Here is a 26351-nt window from a genome sequence, read left to right on the forward strand (position 1 = left end):
CCAATCCGGTTCGTTTTTTTTTCTATAGTCAGTACTCACAAAGGTCTAACGATCAAGATTAACTTAAACATTTCCCGGAGTTCTCCTTTAATATTATTAATACTTTTCCCTCTAAATTTTTTTTAATAGTAATATAATAAGTGTATGATTGTATCTTATGAGGTATAAAAATAACTTTTTTAGTTCCTTTGGCATTGCTGGCCTTTGTCAATTTCCCAATGGTTTGTCATCCTTCAGTTGCCAAGAAATTTGATCTTCCTACCATGGATGTAAAAGTCTTTGATGACTCAAAGACAGAGATTGATGAGGAAGCATTCGAATATCTGCTGACACGACCAGACATTGGTGTCCTAGAAATTTTCATCCCAGGCACAGCAACCCTTGATGGTAAATTGCTTGACATGCTTATCAAGTTTTGTTTATTCTCAGCGATATTCACCAATTTGCATAGGCTAATAATATGTCTATTCGACTAATTATCAATTGCCGTTATAGCATGCAATCAAAGTATGAACATCTTCAGACCATTGATATGGTTTATATTGCAGATTCTTTAAGCTTAAGCTCATATTTAGGAGATACTGAGGGCACATCATAGTCTGATGACACAGCAATGTTGATCAGAAGTCCTCCTGAAAAAAATCAAGCTGAGGAACGTTGCCTTGCCCAAGTAAGGATCACAAATCTTGCCTCTGAATTATATCTACTGTATATAGAATTATTTAAATAGTAAAGATATTTGGAACTATATACACACACTTGTCAGTTGTTAATAATGTTTCTCATCTCTGCTCAATATTACATCATTCCCCCCTCCAGATGATTGAAGATATCCTAAAGAGCAGCCCTGGAGGCGAGAAGGTCATAAACGAATACACGCGCACTAAAAGTCTGTCAGATGGCAGAAGACGTGACTTGGTGAAAATATTGGTTGCCCAGTTGACAAATGAACATGGGTAGGTTGTTCATACATTCATTTGTAAATTGATGTTTATGATGTTATGGGTTGTAATTAGTTTGTGTGTGTGTGTGTATAGAACAAGCCCTTCCCGACGTTTGAAGGAAGAATATGCAAAGGGAATCATCTCCCTATTCCCATACTTGGCTGACCCCAGGAGCAAGCTTGGTTATGTAAGTAGCTGTTGCCTCTCAATCTTTTTGATTTACAGGAGGATGATATACTCTGTATATTGCAGAGTAAAGATTATCTACATTATTATTCATATGGTATTTATTTCCTTAATTGTGTAATGTATAACTACTAGGTCTGTGTATTGTTCTGGTCATAGGAGCATTATTACAATGCAGAAGATGGAAGTGGATATCTGGCATGGAGAATAAAAACCCTGCAGAAAGAAGCATCAGAGGGACGGATGAAACGCCAACGGCAACCACAAACAGGTGCGAGATTTGACGTTTAGTCTGCATTTATTAGCTTGGATGGAAGGCTTAATAAACTTTTGTAACTTTTTTTATTGAACATACAACTTGGTTATTTTACTCATCTGTCTTTGAAGTATTATTTTGTTCCAGATTGGTCAGTCATTGAGTCATAATGTAAATAAGGTCGAGTGTTACATAGTATCTCTTCAAAATATAATTGCTGTTCTTTTTAAATGCAAATATGTTTTGTATAATCATCCATGTTGGGCAAATTTAAAAGTCTGGGATACTCTCACTCTCACTCTGGGATTATCCCACTCTGGGATACTGTATATGCATGTTTTCTATGTTTTTTCCTGTCATCTAGTTCTGGTATAAATGTGTTGTGCTTTTGAAAGAAAAGGAACAAAATATTTTGTTTTCATATTGTCTTAAATACTTTCAGGTGGGCCAACTACTGACAGGGATCCCTTCAAAGAAGACAGCTGGTTGAATGATGAACGTCAGTGTCAGGAAGCAATTGCCCTGATGAAGCATACAGCTGATGAGGCAGTGGTAAAGGAAAAGATGAGGTTAACACTGGCCTATCGCCAGAAAATGCTGCACGACCCTAAAGAGTCATCTGATATTCTATCTATTTTCACACGATTCAAGGATATACCAGGCTTGGTATGTGACACTTCAAATCTTTAAACATGAAAACATACATGAAATTAAGTGCTATTGTTGTTCTGCAGTAATCAAGGCTCATTAGGTAAAAAACGTGAGTTTCTACTGTGGTTCCTACTTTAATTATCTTTGGCATTTTGTACAGATTGATCAAGATTTTGGACTTCTATTTGGTGATGCGACCTCTGCAAAGTTGTTGGAGAAGTGGTCTACCAACGTAAAACCAAAGGTTATTGCACAGAGCCGTGGCCTCACACAGACTAGTGAGCTCCAAGACCTCATCCAAAATGCTGAAGCCACTGAAGTTGAAGAAGGTAACTATATTGTGCTATAACTTAAATTATTTAATTGGAAGTTATGCATTTATGACAGCATAGGTTTATTCAGATCTATAAAGTTTAAATTGTGGTCACAACTTTACCTATTAGACATGCTTGATTCATATGCAACACAGACTTGCAATGGGTAAACTGTCAGAATGAAAATCACATGTTTCTCTAACATTTCTACCCTGATCTTCTCTCAAAGACCTAGTACAGGAGTTGCAGATTTACAGTTTGAAATGGCTTTCATTTGGGTCTCTTAATAACAAAACTATGGTTGAGTGGTTGAGATGTAGTAGATAAAGTTTAACTCTATGACCTTATTTCAATATCTGTAAATTTTTTCTCCTTAATTCATCCACACATCTGTAGTCATCAAGACTTGGACATGAATGTGCTGTTAATACTGATTCTGTGTGCAGTATAAACTAAAGTACTGGAGTGGTTAATGTATTTATACTGACACATCATCCAAGTGAAGTTAAGTCTAAGTTAAACTAGTTCAACTGAGTAGGAGGGTATGTTCATCCCCTTCTACCTAAAAACCTAAAACAAATGTGTTTATTTTGTTTTCCTTGTCTTCAGGTTGGGACAGCGACATGTCTTCCATTCTGATGCTGGTTCACCTTTTGCCACCCTCAAGTCAAGGCCGCAAAAGGCCGGGAAAGATCTCAGCGAGAAAAGCATGTGATTGTCTTGTGAAATTCATCAAGGTGAAGCTACTGATGAAGCAGATCAAATGACACTAGTTCATAATGTTGTGTTACTGTGTGACCTTGAACTTGCTTATTTCTCAGACAGGTTCTTATAGATCACCTATCCTCCAAATTGTTGTTCTTGTGCTATTCTTTTCTAGTTAGTACAGTAACAATCTGTTGGAAGTATGTAATAAAGAAACTTTGGAGGAAGACATCACTGTATCTTAAGTCACATTGGCACTAATGTGTTTTCATTCTTTCACAGACCGGTACCAGTATCCAAGGGCACTTGGATACCATTGGAGAGAGTCTCCAGCCGTATCTACTTGTTGTTGGGCCAAAGAGAAGTAGGGTCCAGTCTTGTTTTATCGTGATTGACCAACATGCTCTGCCCTGTAAGGCCTCTAATTCACTGGCCTGTGTTGATGAGCTTTTCAAAGCTCACTTTGTCTTTGGCACCTCATACTGTCAGGAACTTACCATTGTGTATAGCTTTCTGCAAACCACTGTCTATGACATAGATGTTGAAACCACCAAGGTGAATCCTAGAGTGTCCTAGAGTAGAGTTAAGAGCTAGAATGCTCCAGTGAGCAGATGATTTGTTTCATATGTAAAAGGGGGCATGCTAGTGCCAATGCCCTTATAAGGCACTTTAAGTTAGTTCATGGCCTTTGTCCAGGAAAAAGTTTGAAGTTAAAATGTGCCCAAAAAGGTTGTTCACATGTTTATCATAGTTTTTCTGGATTACGAAAGCATCTCAGCAAGTGTTGTGCAATTGACCGTTCACGCCTCGATTATGGTGAAAGCTCATCCAACGCCAACTCCATTTCACTAGGGGATGTAGGTGTTTTACCAAACCAAAATTCAACTTGTGAGTCTGTACTCCTAAAAACAAATATAGCTAACAGTTGCGCAACAGTGGTAGCTGAACTTAAAGTTGCTGGTGTCGCAGAGACAACTATTAACTATGTTGTTAGTGCTCTAGAAGAAGTGATTGGAGACATTCATAGTCAAACTCAAGAATCTGTGAAAAACAGCCTATCTTTAGAGGAGCCCATAAAAAGTGTTGTTGAGTCTCAAATTGATCAGTGTTTTGAAAAAATGCAAAATCCTTTTGTGGCATTAAACACTGAGAGCAAGAGAATGCAATACTTTTCGGATAAATGGGGAAAAATAGATCCTGTTGAATATGTCCTCGGAACAAGATTTGCTACACGGCGTAACAGAACAATTGGAACTTTTGCCCAAACCATTGTTAAGGATAAATTTGTATATATACCAATTCTTGAGACATTACAGTCGATTTATAAACACCCTAACATTAAAGATATGATGACGTGAGATTCACAACAAAGACCAAATTTTCTTTATGACATACACGATGGAGAATTCTTTAAGAATCATGCGCTCTTCTCAAAACAAAAACATGCGGTTCAGATCCAGCTTTTTTTTGATGAATTTGAATGCTCAAACCCCCTTGGATCAAAAAAGGAAATACATAAATTAGCAGCTATCTATTTTACCCTTAGAAATATTTCCCCTAAATACAATTCGAGTTTATTAAATATCCATTTAGTCGCTTTATTTCATGCACAAGATATCAAAACATATGGGTTTGATAAAATACTAGAGCCGCTTGTCCAGGATATCTCAACACTGGAAACCAATGGAATTCAGATTCCTTTATTTGATCATAAAGTTTATGGAACCATTGTCCAAGTTACTGGTGACAACCTTGGTGTCCATACTTTATTTGGTTTTGTAGAATCATTCAGTGCTAGGTACTGTTGTCGCTTTTGCCTACTAGAGAAAGAAGACTTTCAGACAGAGTTCAGTGAAGATAGTCCAAAGATGTCAGTGCGAACTAAAGAACTTCATGCTGAACACTGTCAGATTATGCAGAGCAATCCCATTCTACCTTATGTAATGGGAGTTAAAAAGTCTTGCCTTTTAAATTCGTTGCAATATTTCCACACTACTACAAATTTTTCCGTTGATATAATGCATGATATATTAGAGGGTGTTGCACAATATGAGATGAAATTACTAATTCAGCACCTGATTGACAATTACACCACATCAGCTGAAGTACACAGAAGAATTCAGAGTTTCAACTATGGCTTCTTGGAGCAAAACAACAAACCTCCTGGTTTAGCATTAAGAGAGGGTTCAAATGATTTGAGCTTAAATGCCACTCAGAGCTGGTGTTTACTGCGTCATCTACCCATTATGTTTGGAGATCTTGTCTGTCCTAATGATCAGCACTGGTATTTGTTTATTTTATTGCTTCAGATAGTCAATATAGTGTTTTCTTCAGTTTTATCCACTGTTATCACTATTTATTTGAAACACCTGATTGCAGAGCATCACAGTTTATTTAAGCATTTGTTTCCTGATAAGAACTTGTTGCCAAAGCATCATTTTATGGTGCATTACCCCAGTTGTATGCAGAAAATTGGACCACTGCTACATTGTTGGTGCATGCGTTACGAAGCAAAGCATAACTTTTTTAAAAAACAGTTGAAAAGTTTTAAAAACATAACGAAAACATTAGCTAAAAAACACCAGTGCCAAATTGCTTACATTTGGCAAACATTTGATCCAAATGACATGAAATTAGGTCCTGGGAAAATGGCTCCCTTAAATGAACTGGAAGTTGGTGCTGTAATTGCTGAGAAGCTTAATGTACCTATGTGGACTAAGGTCCTAAATGTGAAATGGGTCAAGCGCTGTGGAAATACTTACCGGTTAGGGTTAGCGGTTTGTGTTCAAGTTCAAAATGACATGCCTGTATTTCATGTAATCCAGAATATTGTTATCAAAGATGAGCAGGTCCTTTTGATTACTACTGCACTAAAAACGTTTTGTTTAGCTGAACATATCCATGCTTACAAAGTTGCACATACCGCAGAAGCACCTTCTGTTTTGGAGATTAGGGATATTTTGCACCACAAGTTGTTTGACATCCTTATGATTTATGGTTGTGATTCTGATTTGTTTATTGTACCATATTGTTTCATGTAATTCTTCATCTCTCCTCTTACACTATCACTATCACAATTTTCTATTATTTTAGTATTATTGTTATTTTTGTTATTTATTTATTTTTGATCACAAGTGTATTGAGTGTAAGTGCAACATTGTTGGATTACAAGTGAATTGAGTGTAAGTGCAACATTGTTGGATTACAAGTAAATTGAGTGTAAGTGCAACATTGTTGGATTACAAGTGAATTGAGTGTAAGTGCAACATTGTTGGATTAAGTTAATTGAGTGTAAGTGCAACATTGTTTAAACGGGTGCTTGAAAAATAAAATTGAGACGAGCATACAGTTGTTGATTTTGTTTTCAGACAAAGCAAGTTTTTCATTTATATTTTTATTACTTTTTGAGGGTAAAACATGAATGGTGTAATTCAGAAGAATAACTTATTCTTTATAGTTTACTCATAATTGATGATAAACAACTCTGGAGGGGAAGTAAATTGTGGCAGAGTAAATTTGAAGTTCCCCTGAACAGAGTTAAAAAGTAGAAGAGTCATTTTCTTGTAGCTCTGAACTGAGTAAAATAGCATGAGAGTTGATTTCAAAAAACACTAAATAGAGTTAAATATCGTAGGAAAGAGTAAAATTGTATCACTAAATTGAGTATAATTAACTCTGGGAAAACTGCTCTATCAAAAGAGTAACTTTTACTCTTTTCAGAGAGGGACCAAATGTTATCTGGCATAGAGTAAAATTTTCTACAATTTGAGTAAATTTTACTCTGACAAATTTACTGTGTATTCGTTGCCAGATAACACTGATATGTTCTAAGCATCCTGAGAATCCTGGAATGCCCGCTTTTTGAACTGAAGTGTCAATGAAGCCATTCCTTAATAGGTAGGTTGACAATGTCTGAGCAATAATGCTGAAGAAAATTTTGCCTTCGACGTTTAATAGTGAAATAGGGTGAAACTGACTGATGCTTGTAGCATCTTTTTCTTTGGGTATAAAGACTCCCCCTGCTCGGCGCCATGATCTAGGTACAACCTGGTTTTCCCAAGCCACTTTTATCAATTTCCACAGAATCCTTAGAACTCCTGAAGCACTCTTGTACACTCTGTACGGAACTCCATTAGGCCCTGGAGATGATGAAGCCCTTGCCTTTCTCATCACTTGCTCTATCTCTTTCCACTTAGGTGCACAGACCTCCATTTGGTATTCTGGTGGATTGACAGGTGGGATGTCTGACGGAATTGACATAGGCTCATGCCTTTTTGCATCTGTATGCGTTTCCTCCAAATATCTCTCTAGCTCAACCCTAGATGCTTTTAAAGTGCCATTCTTCTCACTGGTGAATAACTTCTTTATGAATTTGAATGGATCTTTATAGAAATTAGCCCTCGCACGTTCCTTCTTTTTGTAGCGTTTCCGTAGGCGCTCAGCTCTGCGTAATGTTGCAAGCTTATCTTTTATGGCCCTTTGTAAGAGATTGAGTCCCTCCTTCTGACTTTGTTCCGCTCTTTTCCATTGCTTCCTCAGCTGTCTCCTTTCTCTAACTAACCCTTCAATTTTCTGCTGCCGTCTAGACAATCCAGGAGTAGTTTGTACTTTTTCCTTCCTTTTTTCCACACCAAACCTCTCACTTCCATATGCGTAAATGATGTGCCCAAATTTATCCAGCTTCTTTTCAACTGTACCAGTTAATCTTTCCAATGCAAAGCATAGATCTGTGTTTACCGTGTCCCATGCAGTTTTCTCACTAGCTCTTGGCCATCTAACTCCAGGCCTATGCCCGTTGAGGTTCTTTTCTCTCTTATGCTGGTTAGTCTGACCGGGTTCACAAGAATCAATGTGTTCATCACTAACTGTGCAAACCCTCATCTCCTCTATGACAGGGGTGCTGATATCCTGCGAACTGTGGTTTGCTTCCTGTCGCTGGATTTCATTCGACTGACTTGACTGACTCCGTAAGAAGTACTGATCAATGCGAGGCCCTTGTCCCTTCTCCCTCAAGCATTTCATTTTCCCTTGATGAATCTTCAAACCCCTGACCGTTGTCGCCTTGCTCCAGCCACAGACACAAGCTTGGAGTTCAATGGCTTTGCTAACTGCTGAACCTGAACTAGTCTTTTGTGAAGTACTCTCCATAATCATATCCGTTTCCATTCCAAAGTCGTTAACCATGTTGTCCACCATTGAGTCATCTTCCGCCCCTGCTCTCGCAGACTCTAGGGGTATTTTCCTCTTTAATTTTTCAGAAGCCTTGGTGTCTCCAGCATCCTGTAAACACAGAGCTGGATACTGACGACAAGGGTAGCTAACCCTTACCAGCCCCATTGGGGTCTCTTTCCTCCTGTCAGCTGTCTCTCCAGGCTGTCACAAGGTCTTTCCCTTGTTGCCAGCAGCACTATTCACCGCAGTCACTGGACGTATCCAGATCTTCATGATTTCCATTACACGAGAGTAGATGTTAAAACGTCATGCTGATTTGTACTCGGCTTTCGCCAAGATAAGCACCAACTAAGACGTAGCTTTACAGTAACCTATGCTTCTCCATTCATTTACGCTTCTTTCCATCTGGTGACGTGAATCTCCTTCTGTCTGGTGTTAATAGTGTATTTGCCCGTCAGCACACACAACGGCTGCAACCACAGTGCGGTCCCCCCATAACAACCCTCTGGATTGAGCGGAGTAGGGAACATCTCTAGGGTCTTCAAGTGGGCACCTTCCGTCCTCAGTGTTTCGTCGACTAGCCCACGACACCTCAAGAGGGCTCGACAGTGACTCTGGCGTCCCAGAGTCACCCCCCTCCGTCCCCCACTCAACTCAGCCCAGCTTACTGACCTCTACTTCCCTCTTGCTGCTGAGACCTAACCACAATCTCACAATCTCTCCGCAACCCAACCATACGCGCCAACCCGTTTGACTAAGGCTGTCGAGCCCCACTGGTGCGTTAATATGCAGTTTCAGTGGCAACGGTTCCGTATGGCATACCACCTACCGCAAAACACAATATCTGCCCAACCACCCGTCATTCACGCAATATACAGAGGAACGTAATGACTGTAAATACTATACAACCTCTACAAATAACCAACAGTGCTGCTGAGACCTAACCACAATCTCACAATCTCTCCGCAACCCAACCATACGCGCCAACCCGTTTGACTAAGGCTATCGAGCCCCACTGGTGCGTTAATATGCAGTTTCAGTGGCAACGGTTCCGTATGGCATACCACCTACCGCAAATCACAATATCTGCCCGACCACCCGTCATTCACGCAATATACAGAGGAACGTAATGACTGTAAATACTATACAACCTCTACAAATAAACCAACAGTGCTGCTGAGACCTAACCACAATCTCACAATCTCTCCGCAACCCAACCATACGCGCCAACCCGTTTGACTAAGGCTGTCGAGCCCCACTGGTGCGTTAATATGCAGTTTCAGTGGCAACGGTTCCGTATGGCATACCACCTACCGCAAAACACAATATCTGCCCAACCACCCGCCATTCACGCAATATACAGAGGAACGTAATGACTGTAAATACTATACAACCTCTACAAATAACCAACAGTGCTGCTGAGACCTAACCACAATCTCACAATCTCTCCGCAACCCAACCATACGCGCCAACCCGTTTGACTAAGGCTGTCGAGCCCCACTGGTGCGTTAATATGCAGTTTCAGTGGCAACGGTTCCGTATGGCATACCACCTACCGCAAAACACAATATCTGCCCAACTTCCCGTCATTCACGCAATATACACAGGAACGTAATGACTGTAAATACTATACAACCTATACAAATAAACCAACACCCTTCAAGTTTTCAAGAATTCTACGAAACCGTAGCATGGCGGCCTGTACTCAGCCAGCTAGAATCTTTCCGTCTCAACCACAGCCAATTGCTGCTCCTTTCTGCTGCTTCAGATAAGTTCTTTACTGTGCGACGCAACTCTTGACCACTGAATCCGACGTCTCTGAGGAACCGGGTTGTAGAGTGTGCCACAAAACCTCGACAACCCACTTCCACTGGATAAACCTGGACTCTCCATCCTCGCTGTTCTGCTTCAGTGGCCAGATGAGCATACCGCAATTTCTTCCTCTCATATGCCTCATCTACCGCATCCTCCCATGGCACTGTTAACTCTATCAGTTGAACAATGCGTGCTGATCCAGACCACAAAACAATATCTGGTCGTAGGTTAGTGGTGGCAATCTCAGGTGGAAAAATAAGCCGTTGATCAAGATCAGCCAGCATCTTCCAGTCCCTAGCAGCTTCCAGTTGTCCTGGGCGAGAATTGGTGTTAGCACCTTTTCTTGGTGGTTGCTCGCCTGGGCGGAGGAATATTGTCTTCTGCGTGTAATGTTTTGCTAGAACAGGCGGCAACTTATTGGTCATACTACGCTTGCCTTCCAATGCTAAAGCCAAACATCGCAATACTTGGTCATGGCGCCAAGTAAACCGACCTTGGCTAAGAGCCACCTTACATCCTGTCAAAATGTGCCTTAATGTGGCAGGTGATGAACACAAAGGACAAGAGGGATCCTCTCCTACCCAGAGGTTTAGGTTCTGCGGTGATGGGAGAACATCATATGGTGACCTAATAAGGAAACTGATCCTACTCTCTTCCATTGACCAAAGGTCTTGCCAGCCCATTTTTCGTTGTTCCACACTCTCCCATCTCATCCACTCTCCCTGCTTGGCCTGGGAAATGGCCTTTATACATCTCATCCTCTCCTCCTGCTTTCGCACCTCGTTGACTACCAGCTTCCTCCTTTGAGCTGGGCCTGCCTTGTGCCATTTAGGAGGAGCTAAACTGAGCTCCCAAAACCCCCTCTTCCATGCTGTACCTGTCCCACGATATCCCCAATTTGAAGGTCAGCCTTTGCCTCTACTACAGATTTCTTTGCTGACCACTTTCTACCAGTTTTTACCACAGGGGCTGCCTCCCTTACACATTTGTCGCGTGACTCTGCTAAAGAAATTTCCAGTCTGACCTTGGCACACTTAAAATCCTCGGTTAAAGCAGAGACTGGCAGCTGCAATACTCCTTTACTATAAAGTCCCACTCTGCTGAGGCAGCGTGGAACTCCCAACCATTTCCTGATGTATGAACTTATTAACGCTTCCAGCTTATCCACTGTTGTCAAAGAAACCTCGTACACAGTCAGTGGCCACAGCAACCTTGGCAGTAGACCAAACTGAAAGCACCAGAGTTTTAATTTGCCTGGTAGAGCACAGCTGTTTATGCTCTTCAACCCTTCCACTGCTTGTCGTCTAACTTCTCCCACCCGAACTGTGTCCTTTAGATCCCCATCGTACCATCTCCCTAGACTCTTCACTGGCTTCTGAGAAACTGTTGGTATTGCCTCACCATTAATGAAGAATATTTTATCTACTACCTTGCCTTTAACTATTGAGATGCTCCTTGATTTAGAGGGCTTAAATTGCATTCGTGCCCATTCAATATTATCTGTTAACTTCCCCAATAACCGATTAGTCCAGGCTACCGTTGTAGTCATGGTTGTCATGTCATCCATGTATGCTCTGATTGGTGGTAGTCGCATCCCAGGAGCCAAGCGCTCTCCTCCTACTACCCATTTTGATGCCCTAATGATTACTTCCATTGCCATGGTAAAAGCCAGTGGAGAAATGGTGCATCCTGCCATTATTCCAACCTCTAAGCATTGCCATGTAGTGCTGAATTCTGGAGTTGAGAAACTAAATTGCAAATCTCCAAAATAGGCTTTCACCAAATTTGTTATCGACATCGGTACCCTGAAAAAATCAAATGATGCCCAGAGAAGCTCATGTGGCACTGAACAATATGCATTAGCCAAATCCAGGAATGTCACGTGGAGCTCCTTCCTCTCCTTTTTAGCTGATTGTATTCGTTGCCAGATAACACTGATATGTTCTAAGCATCCTGAGAATCCTGGAATGCCCGCTTTTTGAACTGAAGTGTCAATGAAGCCATTCTTTAATAGGTAGGTTGACAATCTCTGAGCAATAATGCTGAAGAAAATTTTGCCTTCGACGTTTAATAGTGAAATAGGGCGAAACTGACTGATGCTTGTAGCATCTTTTTCTTTGGGTATAAAGACTCCCCCTGCTCGGCGCCATGATCTAGGTACAACCTGGTTTTCCCAAGCCACTTTTATCAATTTCCACAGAATCCTTAGAACTCCTGAAGCACTCTTGTACACTCTGTACGGAACTCCATTAGGCCCTGGAGATGATGAAGCCCTTGCCTTTCTCATCACCTGCTCTATCTCTTTCCACTTAGGTGCACAGACCTCCATTTGGTATTCTGGTGGATTGACAGGTGGGATGTCTGACGGAATTGACATAGGCTCATGCCTTTTTGCATCTGTATGCGTTTCCTCCAAATATCTCTCTAGCTCAACCCTAGATGCTTTTAAAGTGCCATTCTTCTCACTGGTGAATAACTTCTTTATGAATTTGAATGGATCTTTATAGAAATTAGCCCTCGCACGTATATATATATATGTAGGCCTATACAATAAGCGGCGGCAGATCGCTTGAAAATAGCGTTTGCCTACGACGGCCCGCGGAAGGTCCGCCTTCGATATAACGGCGGCGGAACGGCGGATGGCCACCGCCGGAGGACCGATAGCGGACCGCCGACTCATTGCTTTCTGGGGAGCGCGTCCGTCTTTGGCTCAGCGCCAGCCATAGCGCAAAAGCACACTTTGAATCTGGCAGCGATGTCACGTCACTGTACATTCGCTCCTTAGTGCTCAGCTGCTACAGAGCGTGCCGAAATCGAAATTCCTGATGAGAATATAGAGGAAAATATCTAGTGGAAAATGAGAATGTGACAAATATGATGTTTTAATAGTCCTAGTTATAATAATTAATTTAACTATAATGATAACAGGATACCATGGTCATTGGTATATTTTATTTTATTTCTCTAGGTCTGTTTTGAATTATGTTGGCCAATGAGACAGACACAAAACTGTCCAACTCAAAGGTATTTATTTATATGTATTTTTTACTGATAAATACTGAAATTCTTTTAACTTATAAATGCTGAATGTGGTTCAGGGGGTCGACAACTTTAGGCACGCAAGTTATTTTTCACAGATATCTGGCCAGCTTACGCATGGCTCATACTCTTAGCTTTTAAATTAGTTTGAATTTATATTCTCAATGCAATATCAAGGGTAAAGATATAATTAGAGTCCTTAAAGTTATGGCTATGCTCTTGTTACCAGATGAGATATAATCCCTAGCGTTTGGCCCTGTGATTCTTCAGGACAAGATCTTGATGCCATCCACCGGAAACCCGGTATTAAATGGGCCCTTGGGCAAATTAAGGAAGACCGCAGTATCGATAAGCTTGGACGTTATCGGTTCTGCTGACGGTACTGAAGAAATTACACACACTATTTATTATAGACATTGTCTTGCAAATCTTCATACAACATGTGTTTTCAGGCTGGTTGTTTGTAATTTTGTAAGTAGGGAGAGGCTGTACCTCTCATGTGTGTGTCCTGTGTACTATAACTTTACAACAGGAGCTTGTACTCCTTTGACTTGATTGAAAAGTTTTAGATAGAGCTGTTTTTTTCACTCTATTCTCATATGAAAATTTGCAAGCATTTATATTCTACTACTAATAATGTTAATATTAAGCAAAGTTATTAACAAGATCTTTAAAAATATATATATTTACATGTCTTTATTATAAAATGACTCAACTATGAAATAGTCCTACAGTTATCGGTGTCTTTCCTTATACTTTACAGCACATCACTGACAGGCTTTCCAATGTGATTGATTCAAGTTTTTTTGTATTTATCCAAATGAGTTTTGTGAATGCATGGACATTTTATATTTGGCATTAACTTAATCTTATATGAAAATGACAAGAAAACGTGACAAGTTCTCTGGACCTTTCACAAAATGCCATAAAGGAATATTCAGAGGGGCGATTTGAAATAATTTCTTTTGGGCAATATCATGCCCCAAATATTGTATATTGAGTAGGACTGCACGATATATCGTTTTAGCATCAATATCGCATTGTGCACAATCATGACAGTCCGTCGCAGGATGTGCGTTGTCATGTATACAGTGGTGGTCAGAATTAATGGCACCCCTGGTAAATATGATAAAAAAAATTACTCTAAAAAATAAATCTGCATTATTTATCATTCTGATCTTTCATTCAAAAAATTCGCAAAAATCTAACCTTTCATTAAAGTAAAATATTTGAAAGTGGGGGAGAAATCACATTATGAAATAAATGCTTTTCTCCAAAACACGCTGGTCATAATTATTGGCTCCATGTTATTAAATACTTTTTGCAACCTCCTTTTGCCAAGAGAACAGCTCTGAGTTTTCTCCTATAATGCCTGATGAGCTTGGAGAACAACTGACCTGAGATCAGAGACCATTCCTCCTTACAGAATCTCTCCAGATCTGCAGATTCACAAGTTCATGTTGGTGCTTCTCTTCTTCAGTTCAGCCCACTCATCTTCTATAGGGTTCAGTTTAGGGGACTGGGCAGAAGCTTCATTTTGTGCTCAGTTTCCCATTTTTGTATTGATTTTGATGTTTGTTTTGGACCGTTGTCCTGATGGAAGATCCGACCACGGGTCATTATAATATTTTTAGCAGATGCAGTCAGGTTTTGATTTTTTATCTGTTGGTATTTGCTAGAATCCATAATACCATGTATCTGAACAAGAAGTCCAGGACCTCCATCAAAAAAATAGGCCAACAACATATAAGATCCGGCAGTATATTTAACCGTAGGCATGGGGTACTTTTTATCCCTGTTTGCACCAAACACATCTGGTGGGTTTGCTGCCAAAAAGCCCTTTTTTTGTTTCATCTGACCATAGAATCCAGTCCCTTTTAAAGATCCAGTCGTGTCTGAAAACTGAATATGCTGGAGTTTGTTTTTGGACGAGCGAGGAGGATTTTTCTTGAAACCCTCCCGGACAACATGTGGTGATGTAGGGGTTGTTTGATATTTTCTTTTAGGCTTTCTGACCCCCTAGACTCAAGTAATCTCTGAATTCTTCATCTGTGATCCTTGGAGAGTCTTTGGCCACTCAAACTTTCCTCCCTATTGTGCATTAAGACAATATAGACACACGTTCTCTTCCTGGCAGATTTGTAACATCTTTAGTTGATTGGAACTTCTTAATTATTGCCCTGATGGTCAAAATGAGGATTTTCAATTCTTTAGCTATTTCCTTGCAGCCACTTTCTCTTTTGTGATGCTCAAAAATCTTTTGATGCTCATCTGAACTATATTCTTTGGTTTTACTCATTCTGATGAATGATTAAGGGAATTTGGCCTTTCTGTTTCCTCATATTTAAACTTCTGTGAAACAAGAAGTCATAGCTAAATAATTTCATGTTCCTAGTCACCCTGGTGTGCTAAAAAAGGTAAATATTAATGGGAATATACTTCAGAGATACTTAAAGGGTCACTTCACCCATTTGCATTAAGGTTTGTACTGTTAGAAACCCAGTCATATATTATAATGATGGTGGAATTTTGCTTGTTTTTTTTCTGAGATGGGAGAAAAAAGGATTTAAGTGTTTTACTTCCGTCCTATCGTGACGTAAATATTGTCATTTTGCGTCACGATAGGACTGAAGATAAATTTCATTGCATATTAAGAAAACTACAGCCTTTAGCTCATTATTATTCAAGGGCGTGGGACCCACTCACCCCACCGGCCTATTACAGATCAGTGGGTGGGACTAAACCTGAAGAAACTAAACTATTAATCCGCCATCTTGCTTGGAAGACAGCAAGCTAAGCTAACAAGCGCTCAAGGAGTTAGATTTACCATGATGCCTGAATTTACGACACACGATATGGAAGACGAGGATTTTGAAAATCTTTTGCTGGAAACTGATGTTCGTGGCTATTTATACGAGCCACAATATAGCGAAGAGCAGCTGAGGCTGATGGAGGAACAAGAGGCGGCGGCGTCGGCTGCGGTAGCGGCCGCCGCAGGAGACCAGCCCGGCGCAGACGAGAAGCCCGGGCTTGCTCGCGCTGTAGCGAATTGGTGGTGACGGGCTGTAACTGTGCGCCTATGGACACCGAGCTAGAGTCTGTCTGCTGCAAAGAATCTCTAAAATGCCAATTCCTTCTAGAAGAAATGTCAGAGGCAGACACGGACATGGAGTGTTGTGTTGTGAACCATCCGAGTTTCGCACCGCATATGGACAGAGGCGTCCTAGATACTCTCCTACTCTCTCGGTAGGGCATGAAAACTTACTTTTGGACCTTTCCTTGAGGTGACTGAACATCCCGGTACCATACAATAGTTCACCATTTCAAAATAAATAGTAAGAAGGAATAAATCAAGAATGAGATCGCAAATGATTTTCAAACTCAAGTGGTAACTTTAGCTAGCGTAATGCATTCTCGTATAGGCGGGTCACGCATAGGCGGTGTTCTGGATTAGTGGGAGTGGCTTCTGGAGCTGTCCAAACGCGTTGCATGAAATGTGGTTTACCAAACTAATGCGCTATAAAGTTACTTTCTGTCATAACTCGGTCAAAAAGGCACTAAATTTCGAGATTTCGAATACATATATGACCCACTTTCAATGAAGATCAAGGTTCCCAGGGGTGAAATGCTCCTTTAAAGTCCCCCTGTAGTCAATCATTTTATCTCTTAAAACCCATCTTTGATTAGCAAAATGACATATTTAAAACATATTTTCCTTTAGAAAAAATCTTTATGCCTTAAAATATCTTGAATGTAACTCGACACCCTTGCCTCATTTAGTATTCGCGGTTCTGTGAATATGCAAATGAGTCCCGCCTCCACTCACTCACTCACTCAGAGATCCACTCATTGACGATCACACGTTGATCTGATTGGTTACAAGGTAGTTTGTGACGTCAGAAACACCAGCGATTTCAAAGCGTGTTTTGACACTGTCTTTGGTTCACTGCAGTTTTAAGGAGAAAATATTCAGCAATGCTGTCGACTTATGAATTTACACATGGTTTGTGTTAAAGCATATTAAACTCACCACATAGACACATAAACAACATTAAAAGCTGGATTTTCACCACAGGAGGAGTTTAAAATAGTATAATGTTCTAATATAGAATAAAAGGCAATTCATATTCGGTAATATTAACTAATATTGAACACTATCACATGAGAGCTAAACTTGAACTAAAACATCAGGTGATGACCTACAATCTAGTGAACTATTTTAAGCATATCAACGCAGGATTCTGACAGGTTTAACTAGTGCATCCTCATCATTTCTCTGTATAGTTGACGTCGTATGGAGGTTTCCTGAACTACAGCGTTGCGTACGACACATCTGAGGAGAACGTGGACAAAATGCTGAGCTCAGATTTCAGCGTAATTATTGAGGTAAGATGATAATTATTCTGCGTATGTGACTCAAATGATTTGTTTATCAGGTATATAATTGTTTATTGCTACATGATTACCGTGTTGAAGTCTTACAACAATCTGTGAAGCTTTAAAAGTTAGTTTGGTTACACTTCATTTTAAGGTGTCATTGTTACAGTGTAATTCTACATTTAAGTACTGAGTAATATTAGTTTTTTCAATGCTGACACACAAAATCCTCACTTGTCAAACAATTTCTGAAACCTGACACTCAAACACCAGAACCACACACACAAAACCTGCAAAACCATACACTCATTTTCGGCATTCGACGTAGTTTTCAATTTCATAAAATACTTTTTGCAAATCCCAACACACAATTCTATACGTAACACACACACATCTAACAGGAAGTTAATTTCCTTTTTCAAACACAACCTATCAAAACACACAGTAATTCATCAGAGCCTCACACACACAACTCAAACACACACACACACACACTCCTCACATGTGCAAACAATCATCGCTTTACTGAACACCAGCCAATCATTGCTTTAGAATAGGCCTATGAACAGGTCAAAGGTCGAGTTATATGTTTTTCGGACTGTGTAAAGCTGTATTCACAATCACAAATGCTTACAGTAAAATAAAAAGTTTATTTTCAATCTTGCTTTTGTGTTCACCATGAATTTTCAACATCTCTCTGCCAGTTACTTTCGATGTTGTACAGAAATGTACACATGAGCTCATGAAAGAAGAGCTTTAGGTTTTGAATAACTGTGTGTATATGATGTATCCAAAAATATAATATTATGGCCAAGGTGTTTGCAACATAAGACAAATGTTTGCTTTGAGAAGTGTTTGTGAATACAGTGCTTCATTTTGCAGGAGATGTGAGGCATTTTCCATGCAATTCTTGGATGTGTGTGTAAAGTTTTGGGGGAAAAAGATGCACAGTTTTGAAAATGTGTGTAAACAGTTGAAAAAAACTACATGTACTTACTATTGGTATGATTGGGATGTGGTTAAGGGTTAGTTGCATGTAATTATGCATCATTTACTGTTATTGCTATGGTAAGTGCATGTAAGATATGAAACAAGGACACTGAAATAAAGTGTTAGCGTGTGTTTTGTAGTTGTCGTGATGTAAACAGTCCGTGTGATTGTGTTTCAGGGTAACGGGCGTACACTGAGGCAGACGGCGTCCTCTCGTCTGCTTCTGAACGCTCACACCGAGCAGCTCGTCTCAGTGCAGATCCTCCCGCACGCGTTCAACGACGCTCGCAGCGGCCGCGCCGTTCAGAGGGACGAGCTGATGACGCTGCTAGCGGACCTCGCGGCGCTACGGGTGCGAGCGCAGCTGGAGGCTAGCGCTGAGGGAACGCTACGGTCAGACTGCACACTAGCTAAAAAAATAAATAATAATAATAATATATATATATACAAGTCGCTTTGGATAGAGGCGTCTGCTAAATGAATAAATTAAAATATGTATATATTTTAGTTCTTCAACTTATTTTAGTTTAGTTTATTTCCAAGGCAACATTTCAAATTTTTGTTTAGAGTTTTTTTAAGTGATTTTTGTTGTTAATAATTATGTGTATATATAAGTACTGCCAAATCGATTAATCATGATTAATTGCATCTAAGAAAAGTTTGTAAATATATTTGTGTATATGAATATATTTATAAATACACACACACACACACACACACACACACACACACACACACACACACACACACACACACACACACACACACACACACACACACACACACACACACACACACACACACACACACACACACAAACACACATACATATATATATATATATATATAATGATAAAAATAAAATATAATTTTGAAATGCTGCCTTGGAAATAAACTAAACTAAGTTAAAATTACTAACTGAAAATAAATTAAAACTGAAACTGAAAAAAAAGACTAAAAATTGAACTGAAATTAATATAACTTAAAAAAAAGAAAGAAGCTAATTCAAAATATTAATAAAATTGGTTTACATTTTATTAATTAAATGGTATTAAATTTTATTATACTGTATATGTATTTATATAATATGTGAGAAAGTAAAAAAAAGTCACATATTCAACCCAGAGACGCTTTTATCCAAAGCAATTTACAAATGAGAAACATCACAAGTACTTTATCTTAAATATAATTATTCATACTGGCCATAAAACGGTATTTTAGCTTTAGTTGTATAAACTAGTAGGTTTTGCTCATAATTCATGAATCGGCTGGTGTAATATTTTGCTTCTTGTTTTATTGAATCGTTTATCGTTTATTGTGAACATGTGACATGCTTGTGGTCGGCAGGTTGAGTGGCGTGTCTTTGGGCGTCGCGGACACACACTCCGGCCCGGATAAACTCCCGCTGGATGTGGAGCAGTGCGAGTGTCCGTGGGGATATTCCGGCTCTTCCTGCGAGGTGAGGAACACATGCACTTACACATCAGCTGAACACACACTTATCAACCAGGTGCTCACCCAGCAGTGTGTGTGTGTGTGTGTGTGTGTGTGTGTGTGTGTGTGTGTGTGTGTGTGTGTGTGTGTGTGTGTGTGTGTGTGTGTGTGTGTGTGTGTGTGTGTGTGTGTGTGTCTTCAGTACTGTATTCCCGGGTTTTATCGGGTCGGTGGGATTCTGTTCGGAGGAAACTGTCTTCAGTGTGAGTGTAACGATCACGCGAGCGAGTGCGACATCAACGGAGAGTGTCTGGTAGGTGTTTTTTATTATTTAAATATAAAGTGTTTTATTTATTGTTTCATTTTTTATTTTTTTTTATTAACAAGACATAGCTGCATAAACAAAGTAATTGACAAATTACATATACACACAAGTAGACATAGAAAGGGAGAAAAAACAAAAAATAGCTAAATATATAGATGTATAGATTTATTAATTGAATAAAATTAATTTATTTTTAATGAATAGGTTATTCCAGTGGGTCACAAGATTCACGGTTCGGATCATTTACGTTTTTTGAGCCACGGATTGAATCGTTTTTCGGATCAGCAAAAAAAAAAATATATATATATATGGGGGGGGGGGGGGGGGGGGGGGTGTTGTATGCTTTTCATTTATTACTTAAAGCTAGGGCTGGGTATCGTAACAAAATTTTCGATACCGATACCTTGACTTCGATACCGGTTCCTGAACGATACTTTTTTCGATACCAATTTTATGAAACCAATTTTAACAATATAACATTACCTAAAAAAAGCACTTTTATTTTTTCAGTTTGTTGACTTTTTTCCACTCATATTTTGAGTCTGTAAAAGAGCACCAATGCTAAAGTTTTCTGTTTCCTAATCATTTAACATGTATTCTTTACTTAAATGAGCTCATTGTTTCTCCCTTAACTTAATGCATTGTTTAACATTGAAACTGAATGAAAATTAATTGAAATGCATTACACACAGTCACCCCTGATAACAGATCACTCTAAATTGTAATTTAGACACATGCATTTTCTGTAAAGCTCCTTTGAAACGATATGTATTGTGAAAAATGCTATTCAAATAAATGTGAATTGAATTAAATATAGGCTACTGGGGTGCGGGATATATGCTCGCGCTCAGCACACATGAAGCTTGCGCAAAGCACTGGCAGAAGTAGCCTAATGATTATGGATGTGTCGGGAAACGATAGCAAGGAGATATTTTAATTGTTTATTAATGAACAAGTGTTTACTGAGTGTGTTGGCTGCCTATATGATTATGGCGATGCTGATTCCTGCAGTAGTGAACGCGCGCGATTATATGGATTAACGTTAGGTAATCAAACTATTTATTTCTAATTGTTTAGTTTAAAAGTAGACATCTGTATTTTGACCGTATATAGGACTATTTCTCATGTCTGTGAGGCAAGTATCCTATACACTGAGTTTCGGTTCATTTGTGACGCGCTCCAGTTCTTGCAGTCGAAGACGGATAAACTTTCTACTCTCGAGTGTATTCTGTGCGCTATTAAGTGTCTTATCAGATTTACCGTGTTACCGGTCTTGGCAGCAATTATGTCAAAAATATTGCATTGCGTGCTTCTAGCATCGAGTCTGGTACATAGGTACATTTTTGATCATTTTCACATATTTTCTATCTATCTGGGTTGGGACGCTCACACACACACACACACACACACACACACACACACACACACACTACAGCCTCACGTGCGACGAGCCACGTCTCTGGGCATCCGCGTAAACTAGTGTTTTTCTGCCACAGCTGATCATGCTGCATGCTTATTATTTCACTGACGTTGACGAGATTATGTGAGATTAACCACAAAAACAAGACATGTTTTCGATACTCAGTAGTATCGAGGCAATTCCGTCCGTACCTAAAATAAAGTACCGAACTCGGTACCCAGCCCTACTTAAAAATCATTTGTAGTTCTTTGATACTACATGGCGTAACTGATAAAGTACAAACATTACTAAAAATAAAAAAAGCAAATTTACCCCCCCCCCCCCCAATATATATATATATATATATACAGGTCCTTCTAAAAAAAATAGCATATTGTGATAAAGTTCATTATTTTCCATAATGTAATGATAAAAATTAAACTTTCATATATTTTAGATTCATTGCACACCAACTGAAATATTTCAGGTCTTTTATTGTTTTAATACTGATGATTTTGGCATACAGCTCATGAAAACCCAAAATTCCTGTCTCAAAAAATTTGCATATCATGAAAAGGGTCTCTAAACGAGCTATTAACCTAATCATCTGAATCAACTAATTAACTCTAAACACCTGCAAAAGATTCCTGAGGCTTTTAAAAACTCCCAGCCTGTTTCATTACTCAAAACCGCAATCATGGTTAAGACTGCCGACCTGACTGCTGTCCAGAAGGCCATCATTGACACCCTCAAGCAAGAGGGTAAGACACAGAAAGACATTTCGGCACAAATAGGCTGTTCCCAGAGTGCTGTATCAAGGCACATCAGTGGGAACAGGGCCAGATTAACCATTAGGGCAACTGGGCACTTGCCCAGGGGCCCACGACATCTAAGGGGCCCTGGGCACCAGGGGCGGAGTGGCAACGGGCAATCGGGAGAGTCGGGAGTTTCCCCGGTGGGCCGGTAGTGTTTCGAGGCCGCGAGGGCCGGTCGGATAAAATGTATTCATTGCAAGTTCGCCATGCGCACTTGTGGCCCAAGCGAGGGGAAGAAAACAAATATTTTAGATAACGGAGCGTATATTTGCACTAAGTGCTTGTCTTTTTAGCAAAAAGACGCCCTTCACGGAATAGCTACAGTGGCGCAGGTCGTAGTGCGTGAAGTGCTAGAAAGCAGCTTTTGATGCGCTCGACCCGAGTTCGAATCCGCCTTTTGCCGAACTCTCTCTTCTCCCTTTTCCCAACACATATGAGATGAGATCTAAAATGTATAACCTTCCCTAACATAAAGGTCTCTAGCGTTATATTTTGCAAACGAACTAAAATCGAAACCATGATATGGCTTTGTGCCTTTATAAAACAGCACAAGACTTTAAGAATAGGCATCCTGTTTGTGCTGCGTGATTTAAAGAAAAGTGCGCTCTTTGCTCACGCGATCAGCATGGTCATCTTGTGTGTTCTCCTAAATAAAAGCTCAATGGTTTATTTCTTGCAAGTGAAGAAATTAGGACAAAAGTATTTTAATTTTCCTGTATTATAGTGTAATGTAGACTAAAATATACTTTTGAAATATTCATTTTCATTTATATACATATATAGGCTATATGGATTTTACGTCAAAGGAATAATTATATAAATCATTATTACATTATTATAATAATTGTTTGGCATCCTAAAACACCATTGATAATGTAATGTAGACAGTGACTCTCATAACTAAAAAGATGTTTGAGCCCTTTTATTTTCCTGGTACAAATCAATGCTTTTTCTTTGTTCAACGAGCAGTTCATGGGTTGAAGCTCTTAATTTTGATCTCTCAAAGAGCACGAGATTGATGCATTTAACCTTAAAATGTACAACATTTTCTTGCGGGGGAGCACGCCCCCGAACCCCCCTAGAGGCACAGAGGTCCACCCAACATAGTTTTACAAATTCCTATGGGAAAGAACGACCATTTATGAACTTTACTCCAGCATAGTACAACAAGATTCCTTTTAAGTCAGTAAAACTGTAAATGCCATATTAAAATGTCCTTGGACAAAATATACATTTTGCCTGCCTAAGGGGGGGCCTACAAGACATTGTGCCCAGGGGCCTCTGAACTCTTAATCCGGCCCTGAGTGGGAAGTCTGTCGTAAGGAAAAAGTGTGGCAAAAAACGGTGCACAATGAGAAGAGGTGACCGGACCCTGAGGAAGATTGTGGAGAAGGACCGATTCCAGACCTTGGGGGACCTGTGGAAGCAGTGGACTGAGTCTGGAGTAGAAACATCCAGAGCCACCGTGCACAGGCGTGTGCAGGAAATGGGCTACAGGTGCCGCATTCCCCAGGTCAAGACACTTTTGAACCAGAAACAGCGGCAGAAGCGCCTGACCTGGGCTACAGAGAAGCAGCACTGGAGTACCCACAGTCAGTGATGGTCTGGGGTGCCATGTCAGCTGCTGGTGTTGGTGCACTGTGTTTTATCAAGGGCAGGGTCAATGCAGCTAGCTATCAGGAGATTTTGGAGCACTTCATGCTGATTTCATTTTTCAGCACGACCTGGCACCTGCTCACAGTGCCAAAACCACTGGTAAATGGTTTACTGACCATGGTATTACTGTGCTCCATTGGCCTGCCAACTCTCCTGACCTGAACCCCATAGAGAATCTGTGGGATATTGTGAAGAGAAAGTTGAGAGACGCAAGACCCAACACTCTGGATGAGCTTAAGGCCGCTATCGAAGCATCCTGGGCCTCCATAACACCTCAGCAGTGCCACAGGCTGATTGCCTCCATGCCACGCCGCATTGAAGCAGTCATTTCTGCAAAAGGATTCCCGACCAAATATTGAGTGCATAACTGAACATAATTATTTGAAGGTTGACTTTTTTTGTATTAAAAACACTTCTTTTATTGGTCGGATGAAATATGCTAATTTTTTGAGATAGGAATTTTGGGTTTTCATGAGCTGTATGTGCCAAAATCATCAGTATTAAAACAATAAAAGACCTGAAATATTTCAGTTGGTGTGCAATGAATCTAAAATATATGAAAGTTTAATTTTTATCATTACATTATGGAAATAATGAACTTTATCACAATATGCTAATTTTTTGAGAAGGACCTGTATATTTTTTTAATATATATTTTTCAGTTGCGCCCCTGACTGTGACGGTGTGTGTGTGTGTGTGTGTTTGGGGTTCTGACCAGTTGCGCCCCTGACTGTAACGGTGTGTGTGTGTGTGTGTGTGTGTTTGGGGTTCTGACCCGTTGCGCCCCTGACTGTGATGGTGTGTGTGTGTGTGTGTTTGGGGTTCTGACCCGTTGCGCCCCTGACTGTAACGGTGTGTGTGTGTGTTTGGGGTTCTGACCCGTTGCGCCCCTGACTGTAACGGTGTGTGTGTGTGTGTGTGTGTTTGGGGTTCTGACCCGTTGCGCCCCTGACTGTAACAGTGTGTGTGTTTTTGGGGTTCTGACCCGTTGCACCCCTGAATGTAACGGTGTGTGTGTGTGTGTGTGTGTGTCTGGTGTTCTCAGGACTGCACACACAACACCAGCGGGCCGCACTGCGATCTCTGCAAGCCGGGCTTCTATGGAGACGCCAGTGAGGGAACGCCAGACGACTGCCAGAGATGTTCCTGTCCACTCACACTGGAGTCTAACAAGTGAGTGTGTGTGTGTGTGTGTGTGTTTATTTGTGTGTGTGTGTGTGTCTGCCAGAGATGCTCCTGTCCACTCACACTGGAGTCTAACAAGTGTGTGTGTGTGTGTGTGTGTGTGTGTGTGTGTGTGTGTGTGTGTGTGTGTGTGTGTGTGTGTGTGTGTGTGTGTGTGTGTGTGTGTGTGTGTGTGTGTGTGTGTGTGTGTGCCGAATCCACCCGGATCCTTCCATGGGGGGCTTTTGTGTGTCTGGATGTCTGAGCGTTTCTCATAGTAACACAAACTGTGTCTTTATTTATGATCAAGATGAAAGGACTTTCCAACACTCTGCATTAACATGCAGTGCAACAGAACATCAAAACCTCGGTAACACTGTATTTTACAGTGTCCGTGTTACATGTACTTACCATAGTAAAATACTTCGATACGGTTGGTTTTAGGTTTTAATAGTTTTGCACATGTTGATGTATCTCATTCTAGACCTCTGGATTGGTTACCTATACAAAGCAGTGTACAACATTTTAAACTAAAAATTATACAAGATAATCAATAAAAGAGCTCCTGCATATTCTAACACATATTCCTCAAGGAGAGTGAGAGACATCTTTACAATACAAGGCAAAGTCTCATGGATATTACATTATATTGTGTGTAAATGAATAGATTCTGTATGAAATGAAATGTAGATTCTGTTGAATATATTGTAATGTATTGTGTTGCTGTTGTGTAGTTTCAGCCCCACATGTGAGCTTCGGGGTCGCGGAGAGTTCGTGTGTGATCAGTGTCCGCCGGGATACGCGGGGCTCAAATGTGAGAGGTACGAGATCCGAGATGTTCCTCGCGGATTAACCGTTCGGGTCTTACATATATATGAGTAATATTTCACACACACACACACACACAACCTCCTCTCTCACCGCCAGGTGTGCTGACGGTTACCACGGCGACCCCACGGTCCCGGGCCAGCGCTGCTCGGTGTGTGAGTGCAACGGGAACGTGGACCGGTCCGAAGCGGGTCACTGCGACGGCCTCACGGGGGAGTGTGTGAAGTGTGTGTTTCACACGGCGGGCCGGCACTGCGAGCGTTGCCAGGACGGGTTCTACG

At 40.4% G+C, this 26351-nt stretch overlaps 2 protein-coding genes across 2 annotated transcripts in view; both read left to right on the forward strand.

The window, feature by feature from the left end:
• The first annotated feature begins 242 nt into the window (after positions 1 to 242).
• On the forward strand, positions 243 to 3636 carry LOC143714212 (uncharacterized). The gene is made up of 9 exons (XM_077205288.1): positions 243 to 387; positions 549 to 670; positions 820 to 956; positions 1038 to 1131; positions 1290 to 1401; positions 1829 to 2052; positions 2198 to 2366; positions 2961 to 3088; positions 3339 to 3636. The coding sequence occupies exons 2-9, from the start codon at positions 614 to 616 to the stop codon at positions 3630 to 3632; spliced, it is 1215 nt and encodes a 404-aa protein (XP_077061403.1). The 5' UTR covers positions 243 to 387; positions 549 to 613; the 3' UTR covers positions 3633 to 3636.
• Positions 3637 to 15913: 12277 nt separating this feature from the next.
• lama1 (laminin, alpha 1) overlaps positions 15914 to 26351 on the forward strand; it is a 63651-nt gene continuing 53213 nt past the window's right edge. The window contains exons 1-8 of the mRNA XM_077219365.1: positions 15914 to 16123; positions 17367 to 17468; positions 18628 to 18842; positions 19797 to 19908; positions 20086 to 20196; positions 25124 to 25251; positions 25977 to 26063; positions 26170 to 26351. The exon at positions 26170 to 26351 is cut by the window's right edge and continues 30 nt beyond it. Of these exons, the coding sequence (XP_077075480.1) occupies positions 15914 to 16123; positions 17367 to 17468; positions 18628 to 18842; positions 19797 to 19908; positions 20086 to 20196; positions 25124 to 25251; positions 25977 to 26063; positions 26170 to 26351 (1147 nt within the window). The remainder of the gene's footprint in view (positions 16124 to 17366; positions 17469 to 18627; positions 18843 to 19796; positions 19909 to 20085; positions 20197 to 25123; positions 25252 to 25976; positions 26064 to 26169) is intronic.

Source organism: Siphateles boraxobius, unplaced genomic scaffold, assembly GCF_051911475.1.
Source record: "Siphateles boraxobius isolate OS27281-9 unplaced genomic scaffold, OSU_SipBor_1 12, whole genome shotgun sequence".
Classification (NCBI taxonomy): Eukaryota; Metazoa; Chordata; class Actinopteri; order Cypriniformes; family Leuciscidae; genus Siphateles; species Siphateles boraxobius.